The sequence below is a fragment of the Opisthocomus hoazin genome, chromosome 9, assembly GCF_030867145.1.
Source record: "Opisthocomus hoazin isolate bOpiHoa1 chromosome 9, bOpiHoa1.hap1, whole genome shotgun sequence".
In the NCBI taxonomy this organism is placed as follows: Eukaryota; Metazoa; Chordata; class Aves; order Opisthocomiformes; family Opisthocomidae; genus Opisthocomus; species Opisthocomus hoazin.
Window position 1 is genome coordinate 27,243,896 of NC_134422.1, and position 25,350 is coordinate 27,269,245.

A 25,350-nucleotide genomic window follows, 5' to 3' on the forward strand; every position below is an offset into this window, starting at 1 on the left:
ATGACCATCACCATTTCAGAAGGTCATGCAATTCACCCCACCTTTTAGCCATCATGTCTGTGTCCTCCCACCCCCTCTTTTCACATCCCCTGCGTAAGAAGCGCTGTTTCAGAGCATATATTCTTTTCTCCAAAAGCATCCTGATTCTTCCTTACTTTTATCACTTCTAGGGCAAAGTAAGACTCTATAGCTCTAGGTTATTTTCGTTTAAAGAGAAACTTCCTGCTGTGCTCAGCACCTCTGCACAGCCATCTCTGGTTAAATACAGAATGGACCTAGAAGTGAAGGCACCCAGATGTCTGCCTGTAACACCTCAGCGCAGCCTGGAAAACCCACATACAGAAATGCCAGTTCTCGTGCAAGTCTGAAACTGTACAAGACCACTGCTTAGCAGTGCCCTGTCTGATCAAGATCACCTCCCCACTACAAGTTTCTAGCAACTACTGCATTGCCTCTGAGACTGCTTAGCTTGGCACATGGCTATTCTTGTGTGATAGATACTTGACCTAAGGAGAGAAGAGTCAGTAGGGGAAGGGGACTCGGAGAAAGAAGCAATGTTACTTTCATAAAATATACTTTTAAATTGTTAAAGACTAGACTACTGCAAGGCCTGGCATTAATTTTTGTCAATTAAGGTTAGAAAAACAGTAGTAAGACCTCTGCCCAAGGAGGGACAAACCTAGAATTTATCGTAACATACAGAGTTGCTCATTAGCTTTCTGTTTAGTAGAGCTGCTCTTCAGAAAACACCTGGAAGTCATTGCCATCTTCACACTGCAGAATGCAATATGAAGGAAAGGGAAATGAAGCTACAGAACAGACGGAAGAGTGGTGATTAGAAAGAGAGGGTAGAGTATTAAAGGCACAAGGGAAGAGAGGTGGTTATGGATAAGAGGGCATTGAGACAGGAGTAAGAACTAAGCAGTTCACTGTAAGCAGAAGCAGCAAACAGTGAAAATGAAACAGGAACACAAAAGCAAATCAGGAGTAGTTAGCAATATAAGAAGCTACACAAAGAATGAAATAAGAATGTAATTGTAATGAAAGCTAACAGGAAATTAAAGCACTAAAAAAAAATTAAAAAAAAAATCTGTCATCAACACAGGGGAGAAACTTTCTATGTACAAACCCATTCCAACTGAAAATACTGGAAGTATGTTACACAGCAACTTCTGTTTGCTCTGAATTCCACAGTACTTTGTCTGTATTGGTTTCCTCCAGTCCATCATCTTCCTACTTTCCTCTGTCAGCCTAATTTTCTCCCATAAACCAAAAGGAAACTAAATTTCTAGATTTAGTAAGCTTCTCCCATACATTTGTATGCCATTTAGAGAGCTTTCAAATGCACTTTATAAAACTAATTAGCTCGGTAAAACAGTGAAACACATTTGTCCTGTGTACTGAGACTCAGTTCACTTACTATGCAGCACCCATAATTTAGAGAGAGTAAACGAAAAACTATTTATAATAGGAATATTACAAAATTAGGCTGATGCCCTAGTATACAAGTCTATTTAAATGCATTAACAATGTCAGTTTGCCAAAGTACATTATAAATTTCATTTCAATCAGTACATCTTATTCAACCACTAACTTTAACACAGGGAAAAAACGTCACTTGATTATATCCATGGCCGTGGTAATATGTTCTATATAGTACTATTTTCATCTCTTACATATTTTTATTATTTCCAGCTCAAAATATCAAAAGATGACATTCGCTTTTTTATACATTTTTATAATAATCTGAATGACTACATAACAGAAAATTATTTTCTCAGTAGAATTATATTTTCACTGCTAGAAATAACAAGATTGATTAGCTTTTATCTTTACCCATACCTTGAATGCTGTGAAGTGCAAGTACTTGATTTGCACTCCTCATGCATTAGAAATGTCAATGTTGAAAGGTTAAAAGCAATATCCATTCCATTTTATGCATATTCAAACTATACAGAAGCTTAAAAACATGTAAGTCTTATTCCAAGTAATAAACACAAGAGGAATAAATTAATTCAATTTCCTTGATTTTTCTCTAGTGAGACTCTGCTGAGAAAGTGTTGAAAGTGCTAATTACATGCCTGTTTCCAAAGGACAAAACCAATTCATTATGACCTTTAACACACGATTGATTAGGAAGATTTGTATTCATTCTGGTCAGGATAGCCTTGAAACACAGAGTTTAATCACTTTAAGTTAAAACACCAAGTACTAGACAAAAAAAGGAATAAAAAAATGGCTTATGTTCCACAACAGGCACTTAAAACAACATGGGCAGGGGAAGATTTTCAACTCTCAAGCAAACATACAGATAAATGTGTCTCATTTGTGAGTGTTCCTCTCCTTGCTAAACAGGTCAGGCATTTGACCCTCCGACAACGTAGAGGTACACTGCCACAGTACAAAACAAAGGGACAGTGGGAAGGTTCTTCAGCGTGATGACAAGAGAGCATGTTTCTAATCACTTCCACATACCAGAGCAGCCTTCAGAAAGTCACTGTGGTAGCCACTATGTAGAGCACCAAATCAAACTAGCATGTTGCACCGTTTGAGGAGTGAAAGGAAGCATGAAGCTTTCGCCTCCGACTCCAAGTTTCACAGGAAACACAGCCTGGGACTTGAGCTCAAACCTCCGCCTCACAGTACTCAAGAACAACTCCAAGCTTACCTGCATTACCTTCTGCTGGATCTCCTCTAGTTGTGTGCGTTTGCTACGTTGTCTGCAAACTTCCTGGTAGCGCGTATATTGTTCTCTGAGCGAGTCTAGTAGCTTCATGACCTGTGGCTGAGCAAGTAGTTCATCATCCATTGGAGACCAGGACACCCCTCCATCCGAGCCATTAAATCGACGCTGTTGTAACTCGGATAGTAACTCATGACCTTTAAGAATACACATAATGATACAGTTAATTTAGACTCAAAAAACAAGCACAAAAATTATTAGTAAGCATGCCTGCTTTGAGACCACCCAGTGGTACAATTTTGCAGCTAACGATTTTTCGTGCGTTGGGCACATTTAATGATACAATTTCATGGCGGAGCACTGGCCACAGTTTGTGGGGTTCTATCAGCCACAAAATAGGGTAGAAATCATGAGGAATATTTTAGATGTATAAATGACGCTGTGACTTTAACATTCATATTGACAAAAGTATTGACTGATGTAAAGAAACAATTGCAAAGCACAATCTTGAGCCTGAAACAACTATTAGTATTCTGGTTTACTTCAAAATACTGTTTAGTTTCCAAAGTATTTCTCTCAAACAATTCATATTCTTAAGATTAAATGAATGACCTAGAAGAAATAACTAACTGAGCATGTAATTTCTCTGCTGTCTACCAGTACTTCTATAACACGTACAAAACTTTCATAGAAAGTGTGCAGCAGAATACTAAGAATTCTGATCAATATTTTTTTCTCATTTTTCTCACCTTTTTCTTTGTGCTCTTAAGCACCCAATCAGTGTACAGACCCTCTAGAGTGTAACAACATTCATATATGCAAAAATAGTATGTTTTGACTACTTAATCCTCTGTTTAAACTGTTTAAAGAATGTTATTGTTAAGTTGTGGTAAAGTTTTCAGGATGTAAACACCATACCATCAGTAAACCCAGACCATCAGTTTGTTCCCCAAAAGCTCAATAAACAAGTTAGCAAATAAACCAGTGTTTTTCACTAAAGAAACACTGGTGTAAAAGTGAAAATCTGCCAATGCCACACCATCAGTTCTGCAGGTCTTAAAATGGCGTATCATGCCAGTTCATTAAAAGAAAAAAAAGTTACCGCTAGAACAGAAATTCTTTTACTTTGAGGAAAACGCAGAAAAATTCAACTCGTATCATCTAGACAATCAAAATGCCAAGGGCTTTGGAGATTGCAGCAAGCAACTTTGAATTACTCAGTATATATTATTGTGAAATGAGCATGTCTTAAGAATTCAAATACACTTTGCCATACTATGGAAATAAATATATTGAATTTCATCTTTTATAACACTACATAGACAGACACAGATACCTGCAGGGCAAACACACTTAAAGGCTTTTACAAGTTATAGTTCTACTGGGATAACTTTGAATTTTTCTTGTATTGTTTCAGCAGTAAAGAATTAACATTTTCACAGTAAAAACGTTTTTTTAAAACTAGATTCTCATCGCATTCTAAGAATTATGCTTTATATGTGGATTTGGAGCTTGTGAAAGGAACAGTACTTGTCAGACTGAAACACAGAATCCTCTCATCCAAAACCTGTTTGTTCACATTTACCCTTAAGAGATAGGAAAGATCAACTAGGAAGAGTTGAACTTTTTATTCTCAGACTTTCAATATCGTGAATCTAACAAAAAGAAAAGTGCCTCTTGGGAACTCCCATGACTTAATTGAAGTTATTAAGGCTTCATAGCACAAAAAAAAAATCATTATGCCATAATTAATAATGCATTAAGAATGCATATAAACTAACAAGTTTGGGAGTCATCTACTTACACAAAATTGAGATGTGGTTTTGTCCAAAAAAATCTCACTATTAGAGGAGGATACACAACCAGACTAATATCTAGTGACAGTGCGTACAGACACTTCATATTTTAAGAACTTTAAAGACCACAGCAAGGAACTACTGTTTCACCTTTTACCTCAAACAATATTATCCTACATGTAAACAAGCTAAAACTTTACACAGAGGGCATGTAAAGCCAGCAGTGCCCTGTCAGAAATATGACGTGTAAACCACATAGTAGTCTGCAGGAGGCTGTAACATAAGGATTCTGAGCACTTTGACTGATCACCACCTTAACGCTATGCATTACTTCCTACTGTACAAAGGCACATATCTTTAAGCAAATTTCTAGTTCAAATCAACAGTGGTGTTATACTTTATTGCCAATAGGAAATTCACCCTAAAAACCCCAAACATTTCAACCAAAGAATCCCAAATTGTTTAATGCCCAAGGAGGAGCCTAAGCAGCAAAGAGAGAGAAGACTGTATGCTTCACTTTTACAGATGGGTCAGCTCAGAACTAGGCTGATGCAAATTATCAGAATTGCACAGGAAAATGTTATCTGTATTGTAACCATTTGGTTGCTACTGAGATGAATTCATTTTATAAGGCCAACTTATTGACATAATCTAGAAACAATGTATTCTCAAAATTACATGTATTAATTATGGTAATACTGTAACGTTATGAGGACTGTTAAAAACTACTTTTAAAAAGACACAGAGTTGTTCCATATATTTAACGTCACTTTTTCTTTAACCCAAAGATGATATTAATTGATAAACATGCTACATTGTGAAGGTGGCTAATTACTGTGCCCTCTGTGCATTCAACTGGGCTTAAAAATGAACAAAGTTATTGACCAACATTATAATTTTTTGACTTACTATACCTGTCTGCAGTACCGTCTCAGGATCAACTGATGGAAGGAAGTTCAAATCTATTGATCTTGAATCAAGCAACAAACACATTATCAACAATAATAAACCTAATAATTACCTAAAGTAACACATTATTAATAATTTGTATTACAGTAGCACTAAAAACTTAAATTAAGGCCAGAGCTACATGATTCTGTTGAGACTGTATGTTTCTTTCCTCACTTAGTAACTAAGTCCACACTTTTTCAACTGATTTTATCAAAACAGAAATGCGGCTGCGTCAATAGCCAAATGAGCATCCATCTAGACATGTAGTCTATGTTATAAACTTTCAGAATTTCTTTACACATTTCAAAATATTTAAGGCATATTATATTTACAATATTGTTTGGATTGCCCGTGAAATTTTATAATCCAAAAGCACTGATTTCAAAAAGCAAACCACACACCTCTCTTTTTCTTGCTGAGTTCCTTTATCACTTCCATTGTTAATGAGAGCAAGCTCATCCAATAAGGATGTTGATTCTTTCGTGAACTTTTCAAATACCTAAATAAAAGGCAGGTTTTAATTTAAGAAATAAAACATATATAAGTGTCAGTATTGAAGGCATCAGTGCAAGATCAAGGCGTGGTACACAAGCATCTGACAGCTCACTTGAATGGATTACAGTAACCCACTTTGTGAAGATTCCAGCTTATAACCACTACTAATATGGGCTATATTGTAAGGAATAACTAAGATAAAAGAAGGATGTATTATACAATAGGGCACAGGGTAACATTACAGGATAGGACAAGGGGTAATGGCTTTAAACTAAAAGAGAGTACATTTAGATTAGAGATAAGAAAGAAATTCTTTACTATGAGGGTGGTGAGGTGCTGGCACAGGCTGCCCAGAGAAGCTGTGAATGCCCCCTCCCTGGAAGGGAGGCCAGGCTGGATGAGGCTTTGAGCTATTTGGTACAATGGAAGGTGTCCCTACCCATGGCAGGGAGGTTGGAACTAGGTGATCTATAAGGTTCTTTCCAAACCAAACCATTCTACGATTATATAGAAAGAAATACTCTTGTCAGTTTCCCTGCATATAGGGGCTTCTGATCTCAGATAACAAGACCAATGATTCCTCTGCACCCAACTTCTGAGGGATGGGTTTTAGCTTTTGGGTGTGTGGTTTTTGGTTTTTTTTTTTTTTTTTTTTTTTTGTATTTTAGCAGAACTGAGCATGATCAGGTGCCAGAAATTACATGTGCAATAACTCTCAGATCTTTTTTGTGTTAATAAATTGTTAATCAATAGCCTGCAGATGAACCTTCCTTAACCTATCCAGGACTACTTAAATTTCAGGGAAAACCAGAAGGGACATGAGGTGGTCAGTTCTTAAAAGCCAGTTTATAGTAGAGTGGTTTATAAAATACAAGCTAAATTCAGTTGTTATCAAAGGAAAAAATAATCCATAGAATTAAAAAGTATGAACAGTTGTAAACTACTTTTCATCTAGTACCTTAAATAACCTTTCTGCCCTCTTGTCTAGTTTCAGAATTCAGGAGTTGCAATGGAGGAGGTTCTTCATTAATATACAAAACAAGTGAAACGAGGCAAGAGAGGAGAGACAGGAGAAAGAAATTTTCAGTTGTAGTCTGAACCAAATATAAAGCAGAAGTCCAGCTAGAGTGGAAGTACTATCCTCACGAATGCACGAATAGGTAAGTAAAAGTCAGATTTGTATATATCAGACAAAAATGAAGGACAATAAAAGTATCAGATTTCCCTTCCCTCCCGTGTCCAGGCGCTCTCAGTTTCACACAGAGAAGAAACGAGCTGCCTTGCCCTAATCCACGCACAAATACAGGCCATGCAAAGACCAGCAGAAAAAAGCAGCACAGCAGATGATGTTGTCTCTGCTGAGATTCAACAAAAAAGAAACATGGTACACAGGGGTATAAGACCTCAAATTTCTTGAGGGGGAAGTACTGCTGTGAGATTAGCTGCAGGGTGTGTTTGAAGGGTTTGGGCTGTTGCAGTTGGAACATACTGTGGAGTATTCCTTGTCCAGGATCCCACCTGGAGATCCTAGATGGAGATGCACATTTTAAGAACAGATTGCATAGGAAAGGAACACACTGTTTCATTGAAGATTAAGTAACATTTTGAAAATTCAATTTAGGTAACTGAAAAACAAGTATCAACGAAGAACAGATTAAAAACATTCTGAAGTGCTATGCACACCAACAGTGGCTTAAACAACTAGTATCTATTAATGATTTAGGGGTGTATTTGCTCCTAGATGTTTGCTGCATCTCTATATATAGTGACTATAGCATACACTCGCTCTTCTAGAGCAAGGGTCTACAAGAGAACTTCATTAAGGAACTTGTTGGTTCCATAAATTGATTACATTAGGTTTATAATCCGTTTAGCAAATCCGATGTTAGTTATCACTGCAAGACTTCATTCATTTGAACTGTACTACTACACATAACAGTTTCTATGCACTCAGCAGTTCCTACACAAATAAAAATTCATGGCTCAAGGAGACATTTAAAAAAAACAGAAACAACACCACCCAGAAAACTAACCAGCCTTTTGTTCAACCAATCCATGTGATCATAAGTGAGAGTTCCTCCAAAATCTTCTGTTAGTTGGCACGGTTCTATATACCGAGTCAGCTTATTAGCAGATACTAAAATAACCTGCAACAATAAAAGAAATTTTAGGTACACTTGTAATTAATGCTTGTATTTTAACTTAAGTACCTGAGAAGTTGTGTTAATCGTGTCCAGAGGTACTGATCAGATCCTTCTGTGATTCAGACAAAGTGACCTTATTACTGCTAAATGTTTAAATGAAGTGTGGCTGGTTGCAGTTAATGTGAGCCTAAAACAGACAGGTAATTTTTATATGCAGTGTATATCTCATGTATAATCCTGTAAGATTATCATCTGTACCACCTTCTGTGTTTATAATAGAAAAAAGAAATGTGTTTCTTGGATATCTGTTTTTTTGGTAGTAACTGCTGCTTCTGGCTTCAGTCACACCACAGGATCTATCTTTAGCAAATATAGTAGCAGGATTTCATACTGCAAAGCACTTCGTATTTTTATCACTCTCTTACAACACTTCCAGTCCCAGAGGTGAGTTTGTGCCATAAAAGTTAAGTGCCTCCATTTACTGTGCAAATATGCTCAGCAAGAGTTGGATCAACCATATTCTTTCCATGAGTAGTCAAATTCAAATCTTAGTGTGCTTAAAAGCCCAAGTCATCCACCCAGGAGACAAATCCAGTTCACTAACTACTTCAGCAACTAAAGGAAAGCACAGGTCCACTGCTAGTCAGAAGACTAAATTCTTCCCTTCACTTCTGCATTCTAGAGGCTGCTGGCTGAGTTTGCTTCATATAAACCTAAACCAAAAGTTTGCAGCACAGGTTGCTTTGATGCACAATATACTAAGGCTGGAATAACTCCTGTGGAAAAAAATCTCTATAGAAGCAGATATATTGGCAATATATAGCCAGAAAGAAAAAAAAAAAAACAACAAACTGGAGACAATTTTGAGAACCCATTAGATCATGCACACATTGTTGCAGGGGACAAGAATCTGTGGAAAAAAACAACTGGAAAGAGCCTTCTAGTCCAGTCCCACGTTCCTGCAGACACTGGAAGACAGAAAAGCCATCTTAAACTTACAGGTTTTCTCTTTAAAATTTCCTCAAGGGTTTTGTCTTCCACTACTTGAGGATAGTTCAGAACTGTTTAGATCACTAAACCAGTGTGATATACCAAATCATTGATACTACGTTTCTGGGATGCATTTTGAGATCAAAAGTCATTCAAGTCAACAACCACTGGTCATCTTTAAAAACTGAAGGTTGCACAGCCTCCATCCCTAGAAGTTTATCAAGGCCCAAATGGATAAAAAGCCTTGAGTAACCTGATCTAACCTCACAGACGATCCTGCTTTGAGCAGGAAGGTGGACTAGAGACCTCCTGAAGTCCCTTCCAATTGGAATTACTCTGATTTTTCAATTCTTACAACTAAGGAATCCAGAGTAGTTCCAAACAAATGGCCTAACATTTAATGTATAGGAACATCTTCCAGCTACATTCAGCAAATATAGGCTAGTCTCCTGTATTCTTAATGGTATCTGCCATAAATAGAATTAGCTTGTAGTTTCTTTAAGTAATGACAAGTAACCAGTCCAAACCTCAGATGACTCCAGGTCCAAGAAAAACAATGCTTTTGTTCTTCCTTCTTTAGGCATATATTTATATTTTAGGTCCATTTACATTGTCTTTTAATTTCTATGAGTTCATAAAAAAGGAGAAAGTTAATTTACTCAATCAGGACATTTTGGTATGGAAACTACAGTAAGTAGGACAGCTGGTTCACATCACTGAAATACCAGTTCTAAAAAAAAACCAAATAGCCCGAAGGAAAAGACAGACTGCATTAAGACCACTTCTTTCTAATTTTTTTTTTTTTAACTGAGATCCTTCAGGAAGGAGAGTGGGCAAGAGATATGCTTTACAAAAATGTACCAGGGAAACATTTAAAAAAAAATTTTCCTCCTGCAAAGCAAAACTTGCCTGTAACAAATATATTAGCTATGTGAGAAAATAATCCTCAAACAACAAACCTACCCCACAAGTGACAACTGGTCAAAGAACTTAAATTTCTTTTACACCTTATTAATAAAAATGTGAAAAACTTCCAGCTCAACAGTAAGCCTTATTGTAAACTTAAAACATTGCTCCAAAAACCCTCCATTTGCTAGGTTTCTTTTTTTTTCTCAGGAAAAAAAAAAAAAAAAAAAGTTTCTTTCCTGAACTGTTTATTGACTGTTCACTGGGGTAACTACAGAAATCCTGTCTGAAGACTTCAAAAAGTAAACAAACATTTGGATTGTTGACAAGGTGGTGGCAGAAGGGAGGTTCCTGAACAGCATTTAGCTCTTGTTCTAGACCTAAACTAGTGGCAGTGCTAATGTAACACCCGCCATATGCTTTAAATTAGTAACTTTGGTATTTCTAGATGTCAAGTGCAGATTGCCTCTCTGAAGCTTCTGAAATACCGTTTTAATCAGCTACTGCAGATTAATGGTCCCCAAGAACATAGACCGAGAGCCAAAGCAAAAAATAAGTTGAAGAATAGGTGTGATGTTGCATAGAGAAGATAGAGACACTTCTCTAAGATATGAATTCTACTTCAAGTTCAGCACCTATAACATGCAAATTTTTGCTGTCACAGATTCCTAAAACTTTTCAAAATCCAATCACAGTAATTATTCGACCTTTTGCGAAAATAAGTGTCAAATTACCACATCCTGAAAAAAGTTTTCCTTTATGAATTAGCATTCCACCTCTGCATTTGAATTTCACACTTCAACATATTGTCTGTTGTGCTTCACAAAGCTTTTGTCACATAAGCTCTTCAAAATCCTCAATAATTTAATACTTTAACAGCATTCTTAGAATTATTTGTCATCCTTCCCTCTAAAATTACCATTATCAAACTGCACTAGAGCTCTGACCACAGAGAACATCTTTAGCTTCTTCTCCCTCTATGAGGAGACGGATGATGGCTTTCTACAGCTTGATCAGCTCCCAATACTCCTGGATAAGACACAGGTACAGACAAAGACCATTTACAATTATAATAACAGAAATATCCCACTGTTTGCTTGCAACTGGATTGATTTTTTTTTTCTTTTTTTTTTAATGTCATTTTCTTTTGCTGACTCTAGAAAAAAAGTTTTCTTAATCCAAAGTAAAAGTCTTTGGAGAGCAGACTATAGTCGGATGTTAAAGTGAGCAGCTTATATTTCCTAAAGAAGAAATTAACAGATCTGGTCAGATGGTAAAACAGAAAAAAATATGAATTCTTGAATCCTTAAATCTTCACTTCCTTTCCCACTTGATCCACCCACTTACGACAACAGTGACAGGAGCAGTAGTTATCAAATCTGTTCTGTTTTCCACCGACCAGAGTCCCTATCGTCATCTTCTGCAATCAGTTCTTTTTAAAACCTGGAAAAGTGGTAGCAGCTCTCATCATTGCTCTACTCTAATCAGTCAGCTTGCTTTGTACAATACCGGCCTGCTAAAACATTCACATTGTGAAAGCCTTTGCAGAAGTAACTCAGAGTAGTGCTGTGAGAGAAGTAAAAGTGCTGTATTTTTGAATAAAATCAAAACAACCTTTTTAAACCTTTTTAATCACTGGTAAACAAAACAGAAAAACATGTACTGCAAAATCTTGTGCTTCTACTGCAAAATTCCCTTATTTCTCAGCAGCGAGACCACAGTTCTTTTTTATAGTAACATGATTTTGACCCATGCAACAGTGATAGTACAACTTCTCTTTCATAATGGAAGAACTTTGAATATTGTTTGCACAAAGTTGACCTCTCTCTCTCTCTGTCATTTGCAGTTTTTTTTGCAGTTATTTATGAGATAGAGGCAGATGTCAAGATCAGAGGGCAATTCTAGATATTCAACAGGACATAGAAAAGTGCCCCCAAAATGTTAAAAACATCCATCTGAACTAACTTTCTTGAGGGAAGAAATGAAAAAGCTCTTTAATGCAAGTGTCACAGAGTCAAACCCATGAGCTATGGGAAGACAGAATGGTGTAAAATTTCAGTAACAAGCCATTTTTTTTCTTAAGCGTGTAATATCACAAGCAGCAACACTACTGAATCTAAAAAGGAGCAGTTACTTTCCAAAAGAACACAACACGCATGTCCCTCGAGAATATACAATTTAAACAAGTGAAATCTAAGCATACGATCTTCTGAGAGAAGTAAGTATCTGTATCAATCTTAATAGCTTGGTATCAATGAGTAATACATTCCAGTTCCAGGATAAATTAAGAAAATTATCTAAACAAATTGGATGGCAATATTCTACATCTAATATCAGAGCAAAAACTTTATACTGGGAAATAGGTACAGAAGCACTGTAAGGAAACTAAATCCTGTTTTTAATCTCAGGAGTAAAGAGGTCTTAAAACCCAAATCTAGTTTAAAAGAATGACTGATGTCATCTTAGAAAAAATATCATTAACTGACATTTACACAACACTAAACCTAAAAATACACTAAATTTCACAGAACAGAAAAAAGCCAATCCTAACAAAACCATCTATGAAAACGGAGAAAATACATACACATAGCTATACTGCTTATCACTTGTTAGTCTGGTGTGGGGTTGTTTTTTGTTTTTTGTTGTTCTCTTACCAGGTGTACACAACTACTGAGAAGTTCACACAGGCTGAAAGTGCATTACCAATAGATGCCACAGTTTCTCACTTGTTTATAAGTAACCCTCATGATCATATGGCTAGTAAGCGATGCTAGTCATGAAATTAGATGTGTCTTTAGAAAAAGATTATAAAAATAATAGAATGTATATATCATACACAGTATTAGCTGTTTGATGATATGCAAAACTGATAGAAATGCAACTAATGGCAAGAACATTAATGCATACAATAATATATATAATATATATAATATTTAAATTATTTGTTCCTATTTGTTACATTGCAATGTAACTGACTACAAGTGTAGCTACATTAAGAGTATATTAAGGTATTTACTCCATACAAACAGAACATCACTGTCTCATTTACTACTTAAATAATCTAGCATCAGAATATTTAATATTATTTTCATTTACTTAATGGAATATAAGAATCTGTCATTCCTAAACCACTTTTTTTAAAAGAACATTAACAAAGCATGCTGATCATACTTATCTGGTTGCCGACTGGCAATTTTGGACACATTTCATCCAAACAGGCATAAGTATAGGGGATTTTATTCATTTCCCCAAAATTCTGCCAAGAAACACTGGGAAGCCCTGACAGCTCTTCATCTTTCGCAGCCTGGTTGGTAGGTATAAATTAATGAATTTTGATAAAATCCTTTGGGCTCCGTATTAAAGCTGTTTTCTCGGTGGATTGATTCTTGGTGATTTGTTATGACAGCAGCTTACATATCCAAACAGCTTTGGAAAAAATACAGGGAAAGCTTCAATGAACAAGGCAGAGATTTTGCAAGAATAACTTTGCACTTCAGCCTGTGCAGAAATCCAAACCGAAGAAAGCCTATGTTCATTTTTCACACTACACAGAAGGCAGCTTTTGTATAAAACCCAGCAAGTTTTTTAAAAAACAATTGTGTGAATCCTAATTGCTTTCTAAAGTATAATCAGATTCATCTTTGGCATTTGGTGCAGTCAACACGCCTGAGGTACAAGATGCCATCCAGAGGGACCTGGACAAGCTTGAGAAGTGGGCCTGTGGGAATCTCATCATGTTCAACAAGACCAAGTGCAAGGTCCTGCATCTGGGTTGGGGCAATCCCCAGTATCAATACAGACTGGGGGATGAAGGGATTCAGAGCAGCCCTCCCGAGAAGGACTTGGCAGTACTGGTGGATGGTATCGTCCGGCTGGACATGAGTTGCCAATGTGCGCTTGCAGACCAGAAGGCCAACCACATCCTGGGCTGCATCAGAAGCAGCATGGCCAGCAGGGCGAGGGAGGGGATCCTGCCTCTCTGCTCCCCTCTGGTGAGAGTCCACCTGGAGTCCTGCGTCCACCTCTGGAGCCCCCAACATAAGAAGGATATGGACCGGTTAGAGCGGGGACAGAGGAGGGCCACGAAACTGATCCAAGAGCTGGAGCACTGCTCCTATGAAGAAAGGCTGAGAGAGTTGGGGCTGTTCAGCCTGGACAACAGAAGGCTCTGGGGAGGCCTTATAGCAGCCTTCCAGTACCTGAAGGGGGCCCACAGGAAAGATGGGGAAAATCTTCTTAGCAAGGCCTGTTGTGATAGTACAGGGAGTAATGGCTTTAAAATCAGGGAAGGTAGATTTAGACTAGCTATCAGGAATCAATTTTTGATAGTGAGGGCGGTGAAATGCTGGCACAGGTTGCCCAGAGAGGCAGCGGAGGCCCCATCCCTGGAAACATTCGAGGCCAGGCTGGACGGGGCTCTCAGCAACCTGGTCCAGTTGAAGGAGTCCCTGCACACTGCAGGAGGGTTGGGCTAGATGACCTCTATAGGTCCCTTCCAACGCAATGCATTCTATGATTTGGTTTGTTTTTTGGTTTTTTGTTTTTTTTTTTGAAAGTTAGCTGTGCTTGTTCTCCATCAAACTCAGCTGCTGGAAAAACTTAAATACGGCATCAACTATTCTCCTGGTGATTTTTCAAGAGTAACTATGGCACTTTTAACAGACAAAACATAGCTGCCCATATATCTGGTCTGACAGTGATTCATTGCCACAGAACTGCAAAGCAAAGACTTCCTCTTCCTGAGGAGAAGAATCCTATTTTTTGATAATAAATATTATTTCAACCAACTTTCTGAAACATTATTTGATTGAATGCTGAGTAGGATAGTGATATTTGTTAATATGGAACACTAATCTATACAATGATCCTTTGCTTTAACATTACACCAAGAAACACAAGTTAAATATTTATCTGGCCTGTATCACACAGAAATCTGGCACACTAGAAACCCAAGAGCAGCTAGCAGAATCTATATATACAAGCCTAACTGTCAAGCACTCATGGTTTTGCCCACTCATTCACCTTCCCCTCCAGGGCTCACGATAATAATTAGCACGCTATCTTTTTTCCACCCTGGAGAAGAGACTAACTGGTACACACAATCCCGTATTTTCCAAAACACCCTTCTTTCAGGACTCAGTTTAGAATGTGACGTAAATGTAGGCTTATGTACTCCAGCCCCACAGGGACAATTCCCTGATTTGGCCCAGTTTTTTAAAAGAAAGGCCCCATTGCCTCCGGTGCTGAAACAGCAGCAACAAAGATACAAGCAGATGAAGAGAGAGATGCATTTAAACAAACACCATTCCGATAAAAAATTAGAACTCCTGTGTGCATTTTGGGAAAGTCCATGAAAGCTACAGATTTTGGTGCCTGTAAGATCTGAGACAAAAATTAAAGATTTCCTGCAAAGCGTTATTCAATCTTCACTCTGTGGAGCAACACTCTGCTTATTAGTACTGCTCTTAAAAGGTAGATTGTGGATGACTGTGCCACAAATCATTTCCAAGTAGAATACTGAGAGCTTAGATAAAGATACTTGTAGCAAAAATAGTTAATTTCAAAACACAAGGACAGTATAAAAACCTCTTTTAGTAACTGTTCTGGTTTTGGCTGCAGCCGGCACCAAAAGCGCCACGCGGCCGCCCCTCCCCCCACCGCGGTGCGGAGGAGAATGGAAAGAAAGAGGCAGAAACTGGTGGGTCGGGATAAGGGCAGTTTAACAGAACAGCAAACAGAGGGAACAGCAACAACAACGATACAGATAAGGAGAATACACAAACCAGCAGAACAGACCCGCTCTCCCGGACCGCACCGCCGCTGAGCCCTCCCGAGCCGCGAGTGAGTTCCCGCCGCCCCCCCCCCCCCCCCCCCCACCGTATGGAATAGCTGCTCTGTTTGGCCAGGCGGGGTCAGCCCGCCCGGCTGTGCCCCTTCCTGGATTCCCTTCCTGGATTCCGGTGAAAATTAACCCTGTCCTGGCCGAACCCAGGACAGTAACACAGCAGAAAATTCTGGACCATGGTGTGTTTTCAATGGCACCAAAAAAAACCCACATATAAAAATGTTTGTGGTGGGGATTTTTGTATTTTGAAACTTTAAGGATCGCTATAACCCTATAACAGGCATTTAATCACTTTCAGAATAAAGACTGTTAGTCTAGTGAACGTAAGTATCTACTTAGGTATGTACCAGAGCTGGGTAGACACAGTTACTTTACTTGAATTGGGGATGAAAAACTGTGGTCTAATCACACTGGATTTATCCTTTCCAGATGTTTCCTTAAATAGTTCCTACACTTTTAAACAAATGACAAGATCTTACTAGCTATTTTTCAGCTACATAAGATGGAAAAAGACAAGTCAGCTTGCTAATATTTCTTTCAGAGCAATTCTGATATGCAAGTATACAGACCATGAACAGGTTGATTGTCACAGAAAAAAGGGTTCCTGTACTCCTCTGTATATTCATGACTTGACATTAGACACTTGAGATTTTCCACTGCAGATTCTGCTGATACACGATCCTAAGAAATTTCTGACACCAATACTAGAGATTCAGAGTTGTTAGCTGCTACAGTGCAAGCATTTAGAACTACTCAGACTTTGGACATCAGGGCTATGAGGATCCTTTTTCTATATACTCCAATTTTTCTAGCTAGTTCCCAGTAGTTTATCACCTTTTTTCCTTTCTCTTCTTTTTTTTTTTTTTTAAAAAAAGCCCTTGATTTCTTATCTCACAATCTTAAGTGAACTTTTAAATTTTGCTCTATGATTTCCACAAGAATAAGAACAGCAAGCACACTCTCTTCCTCCCTGCTTTCCACAAACTGATTTCCAAAGCACTAATCCTCTAGCTAAACCAGGCCCAGAGATCATTCTTCCTTAGAGTCCCTTAAAAGAACAGCGTACGCAAAAAACCCCCACCAGTCTGTAGGCAATTTTGCATTGCGTCTAAACTTGTACATTTCTTCTACTTTTGTGGTACACATTTTCCTCCAGTTATCCTAGTAATCTTCATATGAAAAGCTCACGATCAAATACAACACACTACAGCCACTAACAAAGAATTTTTTTCGCATCACTATGTAGAGTATATTACCAAAAAAAGCAAAAAGCAACACCTCCCAACCCTCCAAAACACAGTTACAAATTTTTATATTCAAACCTTGTTCTTCATTCATTTAAAAACATTAACAGTATTAAGTATTACAGTGTAACATACACAATATTTCAGCTGAAACACACCCTTGGAACAATTATTAAGACAACTCTCCTGTTATGACGCATGGGCACAGGACCAGAAGAAACTGCTTCGATGAACACATGAACTGGTTGCTAATAAGCATTTTAGGGAGGAATAAAGGGACAGAGGAAAGCTCTGCTGGAGGATGAATGGGAACTGACCTGAGGCAGGTTCAAAACCAACGCTAATACTAATCAAAAATAAGGATATGCACTTATTTTACTCAGCTGAATCAGCCCACCCCTTTGTACTTCTCCACCCAGTAGCCTTTTAATCTCAGTTCCCACATTTACTTTCAGTGCTTTGCAACTCGTCATCACACATCTCACTCTGAAGCAAAGGATCTCTGCCTTTAAACAGAAAGGGAGGCATTGTGATTAATGGCTTCATATGGCAATATTAAGCAAGGTATTAAAAACAGATCAGGTAGCAGGAAATAGGAGGTGGATGTGATGCCCCATTAGAAATTTGAAATCACAGTTACATAGCATTTACTTCAAATAAAATTGGATTACGCTCTCAAGTGAACAAAAAGATTTCATACTTTCATTCAAATTTTAGATCATATTTCTTTCACTGGTGCAAAAGCAATCCTGGATTTTCCTAGTACGTATGCAAAACTAACCCATGATCCAAAACACAATTGGGTGTTGTTTCATTTTTACTGTCAGTAATACACAGTTATGCAGCTGTAGATTTGTGCATGAGTTAGATGCTTCCACAGCCTTATCAGTGCTCTGCACTCACATCAGGAACAGAGCAAAGACATATTACTATCTCTAACACAAATATTGTTTGGAGCCCAGAGAAGGTGGGTCATTTTTACTGAGCCAGTTTTCCTAATCACAACCAACTAACAGATAACCGAAAGTTAACGCATGGTGAAGAACAAAGGCTTGCCTAATACCAAGCACGATTCCTCATTATCTGAGAAAGCACAAGATTTTTCCTACCGTTCTCTCAGCTTTCCCTGCCCTTTCATGAAGAATACCATTTAAGAATATGAGGTTTTGCGCAGGAAAAAAAAAAAACCAAAAACACAAACTGAAAAAAAAACAAGAAAGTGCAAGATACAAGGAAAAGCCAGGAGCTAGAATGCTTTCACAGTCTTTTTAGAAACATATATAACAACTCTATACCAACAGCTGCTCATTATCCAGCCTCAGTTAGATGACAACTGCCCCAAAGCTGATGGCAGCCCCTCGTGCAAGCAAGAAGTCTCACTCTGTTTCAGTACTTTTAAATTAGTCAGAAGGGCAAGTCAAGAGCAAACACCTACCAACCATAATGAGAATTCAGCAACTACCTGTTGTTATCCTATACTCGTACGAACTTCTGATCTGCCCATGCACCAAGCCAAGATACAAGGAGGCATTAGGGAACAAATCTAAAGTTTGCTTCCTGCTTAGGAAGCAGCTGCTGTGTTTTAATGCTATGATTATTTTTCTTGTAAAATGATACATCATTGACTACTTTTCTTACAGTTGACACATTCTGGTATGTTTGCATGAAATGCATCTCTAATACTTTAATAATTTTCTACTTTTTACAACTTCAGAACTATTAATTTAAGAGACTCTTAGATCAAAATTTCAGGTCAGGGAGAAAAGTTTGAGGTTCAGTAATAAAAAAGTAGTATAGAGACAGAAACCAAAAGGTTTAGTTACACAACTCCAATGATCTATGCCAACATCATCACTGGCACAGAACACGCTCATAAAAATAATAAGCTTACTAAATTTCACTACAGAATTAACATTCAATGACTGTTAGCCAATCCTTAAGTCAAATTTAAAAGTCCTTTTACTATCATAGCCGTGTAAAATTATCCCTGCTTCGTTAACATATTTTCTGTAGGCTTTCTGCTTATTGGTTTAGAAATAGATTCTAGGTGAGTCATATATTAAAGAAAAATCCAAGAAGAATCTTCTGGAGGATAAATATCCCAGCTGGCAATACCATCATGTATACAGTAACAACCACTGTATAAAATTCTTTTATATCACAGCTTCAAAGGTGTCCTGAACCTGTCTAAGAACCATATTTAGAGGGGAGCAGATGGGAAAAGAGAGCCTAAATAAGACAGTAGGGACTGCTAAAGAGGGGGGTTCACCTTTATTACTACCACTCTCTGGACTTTGGTGTTTACCTTACATCCCAAAAGCATCTGTGTGAAATTGAATATTGCAAACTTAAGCCACTTTCTACACACAAGCTCTTATCTACACCGATGCACCCAGCATCTATACCAATGCACACAGCATGGACAACGAACAGGAAGACCTGGAAGCCATTGTACAGCAGGATAGCTATGGCTTAGCTGCCATCACAGAAACACGGTGGGATGACTCTCATGACTGGAGTGCTGTGATGGATGGCTATGGAGCTCTTCAGAAGGGGCAGGCAAGGAAGGAGAGGCGGTGGGGTGGCTCTGTATGGTAGGGAGTGTTTAGATTGTATATAGCTTAATGATTGTGATGAGAAGGTCAAGTGCTTATGGGTAAGGATGATGGGGAACAAGGCAGACATCCTGCTGGGAGCCTGTTATAAACCACCCAACCAGGATGAAGAGCTAGATGAAGCATTCTGCAAGAAGCTGGCACAAGTCTCACATTCACTAGCCCTTGTTCTCATGAAGGACTTTAACTTACGGGACATCAGCTGGAAATACAACACAGCAGAGAGGAAACAGTCTAGGAGGTTCCTGGAGTGTGTGGAAGATACCTTCCTGACACAGCTGGTAAGTGAGCCTGCCAGGGCAGGTGTCTCGCTAGACCTGCTGTTTACTAACAGAGAAGGACAGGTGGGAGGTGGGGTGGTCGGAGGCCATCCTGGGCTTAGTGACCATGAAATGAGTTCTCGGTTCGAGGTGAAGTAAAGGAAGGGGGGGGGGCAGGCAGCAAAACCACCAAGGACTTCTGGATGGTAGACTTTGGCCTGTTCAGGACACTGGTTGAGAGAGTCCCTTGGGGGAGAGTCCTGAAGGGCATAGGGGTCCAGGAAGGCTGGACATTCTTCAAGGAGGAAGTCTTAAAAAGCACAGAAGCAGGCTGTCCCCATTGTGCCACAAGATGAACTGGCGGGGAAGACAACTGGCCTGGCTGAACAGGGAGCTCTTGCTGGGCCTCAGGAAAAAAAAAATAAATAAAAAAGGAGAGTTTATCACTCTTGGAAGAAACGGGTAGTAACTCAAGAAGAGTACAGGGGTCTCATTAGGTCATGCACAGACGAAATCACAAAGGCAGAAGCCCAGCTGGAACTCAGGCTGGCCACTGTTGTAGGGGACAAGAGAAAATGTTTTTACAAATACATCAACAACAAAAAGAGGGCCAAGGAGAGTCTCCATCCCTTATTGGATGCAAGGGAGAACGTTGCCACCAAGGACAAGGAAGAGGCCAAGATACTTAGTGCCTTCTTTGCCTCAGTCTTTTAATAGTCAGACTGGTTATACCCAGGGTAGTCAGCCCCCAGCGCTGGAAGACAGGGAAGCAGTGCAGAATAAACCTCCCATAATCCAAGAGGAAGCAGTTAACGACCTGCTATGCCATGTGGACACTTACAAGTCTATGGGGCCAGATGGGATCCACGCAAGAGTGCCGAGGGAACTGGCGGAAATGCTCACTAAGCCACTCTCCATCATTTACCAGCAGTTGTGGCTAACAGGGGAGGTCCCAGGTGACTAGAGGATTGCCAGTGTAACACCCATCTACAAGAAAGGCTGGAAGGAGGACCCAGGGAACTACGGGCCTGTCAGCCTGACCTCTGTGTCAGGCAAGATTATGGAGCGATTCGTCGTGAGTGCACTCACCACGCATGTGAAAGACAACCAAGGGGATCAGGCCCAGCCAGCATGGGTTCATGAAAGGCAGGTCCTGCCTGAACAACCTGGTCTCCTTCTATGACCAGGTGACCTGCCTAGTGGATGAAGAAGCAGCTGTGGATGTTGTCTACCTGGACTTTAGTAAGGCTTTTGACACTGTTCCCCACAGTATCCTCCTGGAGAAACCAGCTGCCCATGGTTTGGATGGGTGTACTCTTCACTGGATAAAGAACTGGCTGAATGGCCAAGCCCAGAGAGTGGTGGTGAATGGAGTTAAACCCAGCTGGTGCCCAGTCACAAGTGGTGTTCCCCAGCGCTCAGTTTTGGGCCCGGTCTTGTTTAGTATCTTTACCAATTATCTGAATGAGGGGATTGAGTGCTCCCTCAGTACATTTGCAGATGACACCAGATTAGGTGGGAGTATTGATCTGCTTGAGGGTAGGAAGGCTCTGCAGAGGAATCTGGACAGGCTGGATCAATGGGCCGAGGCCAGCTGTATGAGGTTCAACAAGACCAAGTACCTGGTCCTGCACTTGGGTCACAACAATCCCATGCAATGGTCCAGGCTTGGGGAAGAGTGGCTGGAAAACAACCTAGGCGTACTGGCTGACAGCTGGCTGAACATGAGCCAGCAGTGTGCCCAGGTGGCCAAGAAGGCCAATGGCATCCTGGCTTGGATCAGGAATAGTGTGGCCAGCAGGAGTAGGGAAGTGATCGTGCCCCTGTACTCAGCACTGGTGAGGCCACACCTCGAGAACTGTGTTGAGTTTTGGGCCCCTCAGCACAAAGCGGCCATTGAGGTGCTGGAGCACGTCCAGAGAAGGCAAACGAAGCTGGTGAGGGGTCTAGAGAACAAGTCTTATGGGGAGCGTCTGAGGGAACTGGGATTGTTTACTCTGGAGAAGAGGAGGCTAAGGAGAGACCTTCTTGCTCTCTACAACTACCTGAAAGGAGGTTGTAGTGAGGCAGGTGTTGGTCTCTTCTCCCAAATAACTAGCGATAGGATGAGAGGCAATGGCCCCAAGTTGCATCAGGGGAGGTTTAGGTTGCATATTGAATACTCGGAAAAATTTCTTTACTGAAAGAGTTGTAAATCATTGGAACAGGCTGCCCAGGGAAGTGGTGGAGTTACCATCCCTGGAGGTGTTCATGTCCTGAAGTGCCATATCTACACATTTTTTGGGTTAGTAGACATGGTGGTGTTGGATTGACAGTTGGATTTGATGATCTTAGAGGTCTTTTCCAGCCTTCACAATTCTATGGTTCTGTGAAATGATCCCTTTGAGTACAGATGGTTGGTTCAGTCTCTTTCTTCTTATCTTGGATGTGCTCCAAACGATATGTGAACACCACAATACCTAAATTTTTTGGTTAAAGAAGCTATGACTGAGCTGCTACATGCTGAACTTCAAAATGAAAATATACTTTGACCACATCTCCTTGCCAGTCCCCTCAAGGGATGCAGGTGAAGGGACAGACAGACATCTGTGAAACCCAAGAGTTTAACTGTAATACAACTCACAAGATTATCATAGTTGGAACCACTTCCAGTAGCAAAATTTCAGGCACTTCACTACATTTTTCAGTGAATATCTTGCTGGCTGCAGACTTTCAAACACACAAGTGACTGTTCAGAGATTCTTTGGATTGCACTGTTGAACTGGGGCTACTGTTCAAATCCCTCTTTAAAGAACTACTCAAAAAGAAAACGTGATCTTCATCTGTAAGATAAACAACCTGAAGCCAAACGTGTAGGATTTCATTACTTACAAGACTCTAAAACAGATTACAAAAAATGAAGTAATGTAATAAAAGGAATCTTACAGCAGATTAAAAAATAGACCCCTTATCCCCACACTCCTTCAGAGCACTTTCACACGCAGGAACTATTTCCAAAAACGAAGCCACCTATTCTAGGTAAAGTCCAATACAAGACTTAAGACAAAATTCATATGAATTAACAGCATGGCATCTGGATGATCGAGTATTTAGGCTTATATTATTTAGCAGTTACACAACCTTTCAGATGTCACCTTCCAATTCTCATTTTCCCTGAACTAAGTTTCCCACAAGAGTATTAAAGAGTGTTACAATCTTACGATCAGAAAGAAATACACAGCATTGGACAAGGCTGCAAAATGCTTTTCTATTCAATCTCTTTCACAACAATGATGCTCTCTAAAAGCTTTGTTGTACAAAACAAGTAGACATTTTAGTATTTGGTGAGCACAGCAAGCCTGTTGTAGTTCAAACAACATTAGTTTCAAAAATGACTGGAAAGACTGACAACATGGATAGTTCTCTAAAAACAGGGAAAATAGAGGTTTCCATTATCCTCCCAAAAAGATAAAAGCATGGAACTGCTAACATTAGTGTGTAATTGCTAGACTCTTTTCAGTGGTGCTCTGTGACAGGACAAGGGGCAACAGGCACAAACTGAAGCATAGGAAGTTCCATCTGAACAGCAGGAAGAACTTCTTCACTCTGAGGGTGACTGAGCACTGGAACAGGCTGCCCAGGGGGGTTGTGGATTCTCTCTGGAGACATTCAAAACCCGCCTGGACAAGGTCCTTTGCACCCTGCTTTAGGTGACCCTGCTTTGGCAGGGGGGTTGGAATAGATGATCCACAGAGGTCCCTTCCAACCCCTAACATTCTGTGATTCTGTGTAATCTCTTGTACACACTCTGCCTCACAAGTTAAGAGCAGTATTAGCTTATATTTGTCAAACTGAAGGGACCTATAACCTTTGCTACTAATGTCAAAGAACTCAAAAAATGAATGAAGATGCATGCAACAGCAACAGGATGTTCTTCAAAATGGTTTCTTCTGTTTTTGTGACACCACACAACATGCATCCTACGGTCTATTAGAGAATAGTCATGAAAAAGATTCATACTAAACTCTGCACAACAGTTTCTTACTCAAAACATCCACAATACGTATCAAACAGCTTTATCCTCCTGCTGAGCAAAGAATTAAGTGCCATACATTTCTAGTTTGAGACCTACTTCATTCTTTAATAAGAATATTAAATGAAAAAGTTAAAAGGCCACAGTGGTTTGTTAAGGATATCCACAAAGCATCTGGAATATAACTATTTTTAAAGAGAGATTAATTTTTATCCTATTATTCTAGTCGTCCAGAAACAGTATTTTTGACTGAGGTAGACAGAAGTTCTACATACCTCAAAGCCTAGTCTATCTTTCTCTTTCCAAAAACAGAAATGCGTAACCTTCTTATCCCAGAATTCATCTGGCTTTACTACACAAACAAGTGACACCTCAGCTGGAACAACATTCTGTAAAACAAATGAAAAAAGTAATTAAAACATTCAAGACTAAACCTTCATTTACCACAGAACTGAACTCTAACCTCTTTACTCCCAGTTCTGAAGCCTAACCATTCATCCATGCTACATCAATATACAAAAACATGAATAATTGGCATTTCATTAAAAAAAAGTTAAGGACAATGAAGCTTTCTGTTAATGTAATTTCCTATGTAGAATGAAATAGTAATCATGAAGTTAGAAAAGAATTGTATACTTTGTTATTAAATCACATGCCAAGATACTTCTCCACTACATACTGCTTAGACTAGAATGAAAGGGCTTAATTCAGCATATTAATTCACAGAAGTATTACCAGGAAAAACATTCCTCAGCCTAAACCAGTAATTTCATCTACCAATTTGTCACGCTGAATGTAGATCAAGGAACAGAGACTCATGATTACTCCCAAATCATCAGCTACAGCAATAGGCAACAGTTCAATAGTCACTGTACTAACATAAAGGTCACACAATCAATGTGTGATTTCTCTTCAAATATCCCATTTTGTTTACATAAATATAGTTCTGAAAAAGTTAAATACCTCTGACTCAGAAATCATAGCACTGAAAAAAAGATATTTCATTCTTGCACCATTTTAATGAATATGCAGAAACTACTTAAAAGTAGCAATATTTTTAACACAGAAGTGTCTGTTTGATGACCAACCAGCACCTTTGGGAACTATGTGTGTCCAAGCAGAGAAAAATCTCAAGTGGTCTGCACAAGTGATTAGTTTACACAGAAAAATCTTCTTTATTGCTTCCTTCTCAAATTAAAGATACATATGTACAACTTGTGTTTCTGCAGGCTTCGGGCTGGCAGGAAGCCAGTGAAACCTGAGCAGGGGTAAATTGTTACCTTCTCCACTAGCTGAAGTTCCCATTAAATGCCACAACTGCACATTAGCTGAAGCAAAAGCTCAGTCAAGATCATAATCAGAACACAGTGGATCCAATTACTATAACTATTAATAGGAATGGCATCTTA

At 39.2% G+C, this 25,350-nt stretch overlaps 1 protein-coding gene across 5 annotated transcripts in view; it reads right to left on the reverse strand.

Moving 5' to 3' along the window:
* Positions 1-25,350, reverse strand: part of SESTD1 (SEC14 and spectrin domain containing 1) — a 67,545-nt gene that overhangs the window by 19,369 nt on the left and 22,826 nt on the right. For 4 of the 5 annotated variants that reach the window (XM_075430550.1, XM_075430547.1, XM_075430551.1 and 1 more), the window contains 5 exons: positions 24,217-24,330; positions 7,959-8,072; positions 5,832-5,929; positions 5,394-5,449; positions 2,669-2,880 (listed from right to left, as the gene is read on the reverse strand). In XM_075430550.1, the coding sequence (XP_075286665.1) occupies positions 2,669-2,880; positions 5,394-5,449; positions 5,832-5,929; positions 7,959-8,072; positions 24,217-24,330 (594 nt within the window). The remainder of the gene's footprint in view (positions 1-2,668; positions 2,881-5,393; positions 5,450-5,831; positions 5,930-7,958; positions 8,073-24,216; positions 24,331-25,350) is intronic. The other variant, XM_075430552.1, reaches the window with a different exon arrangement.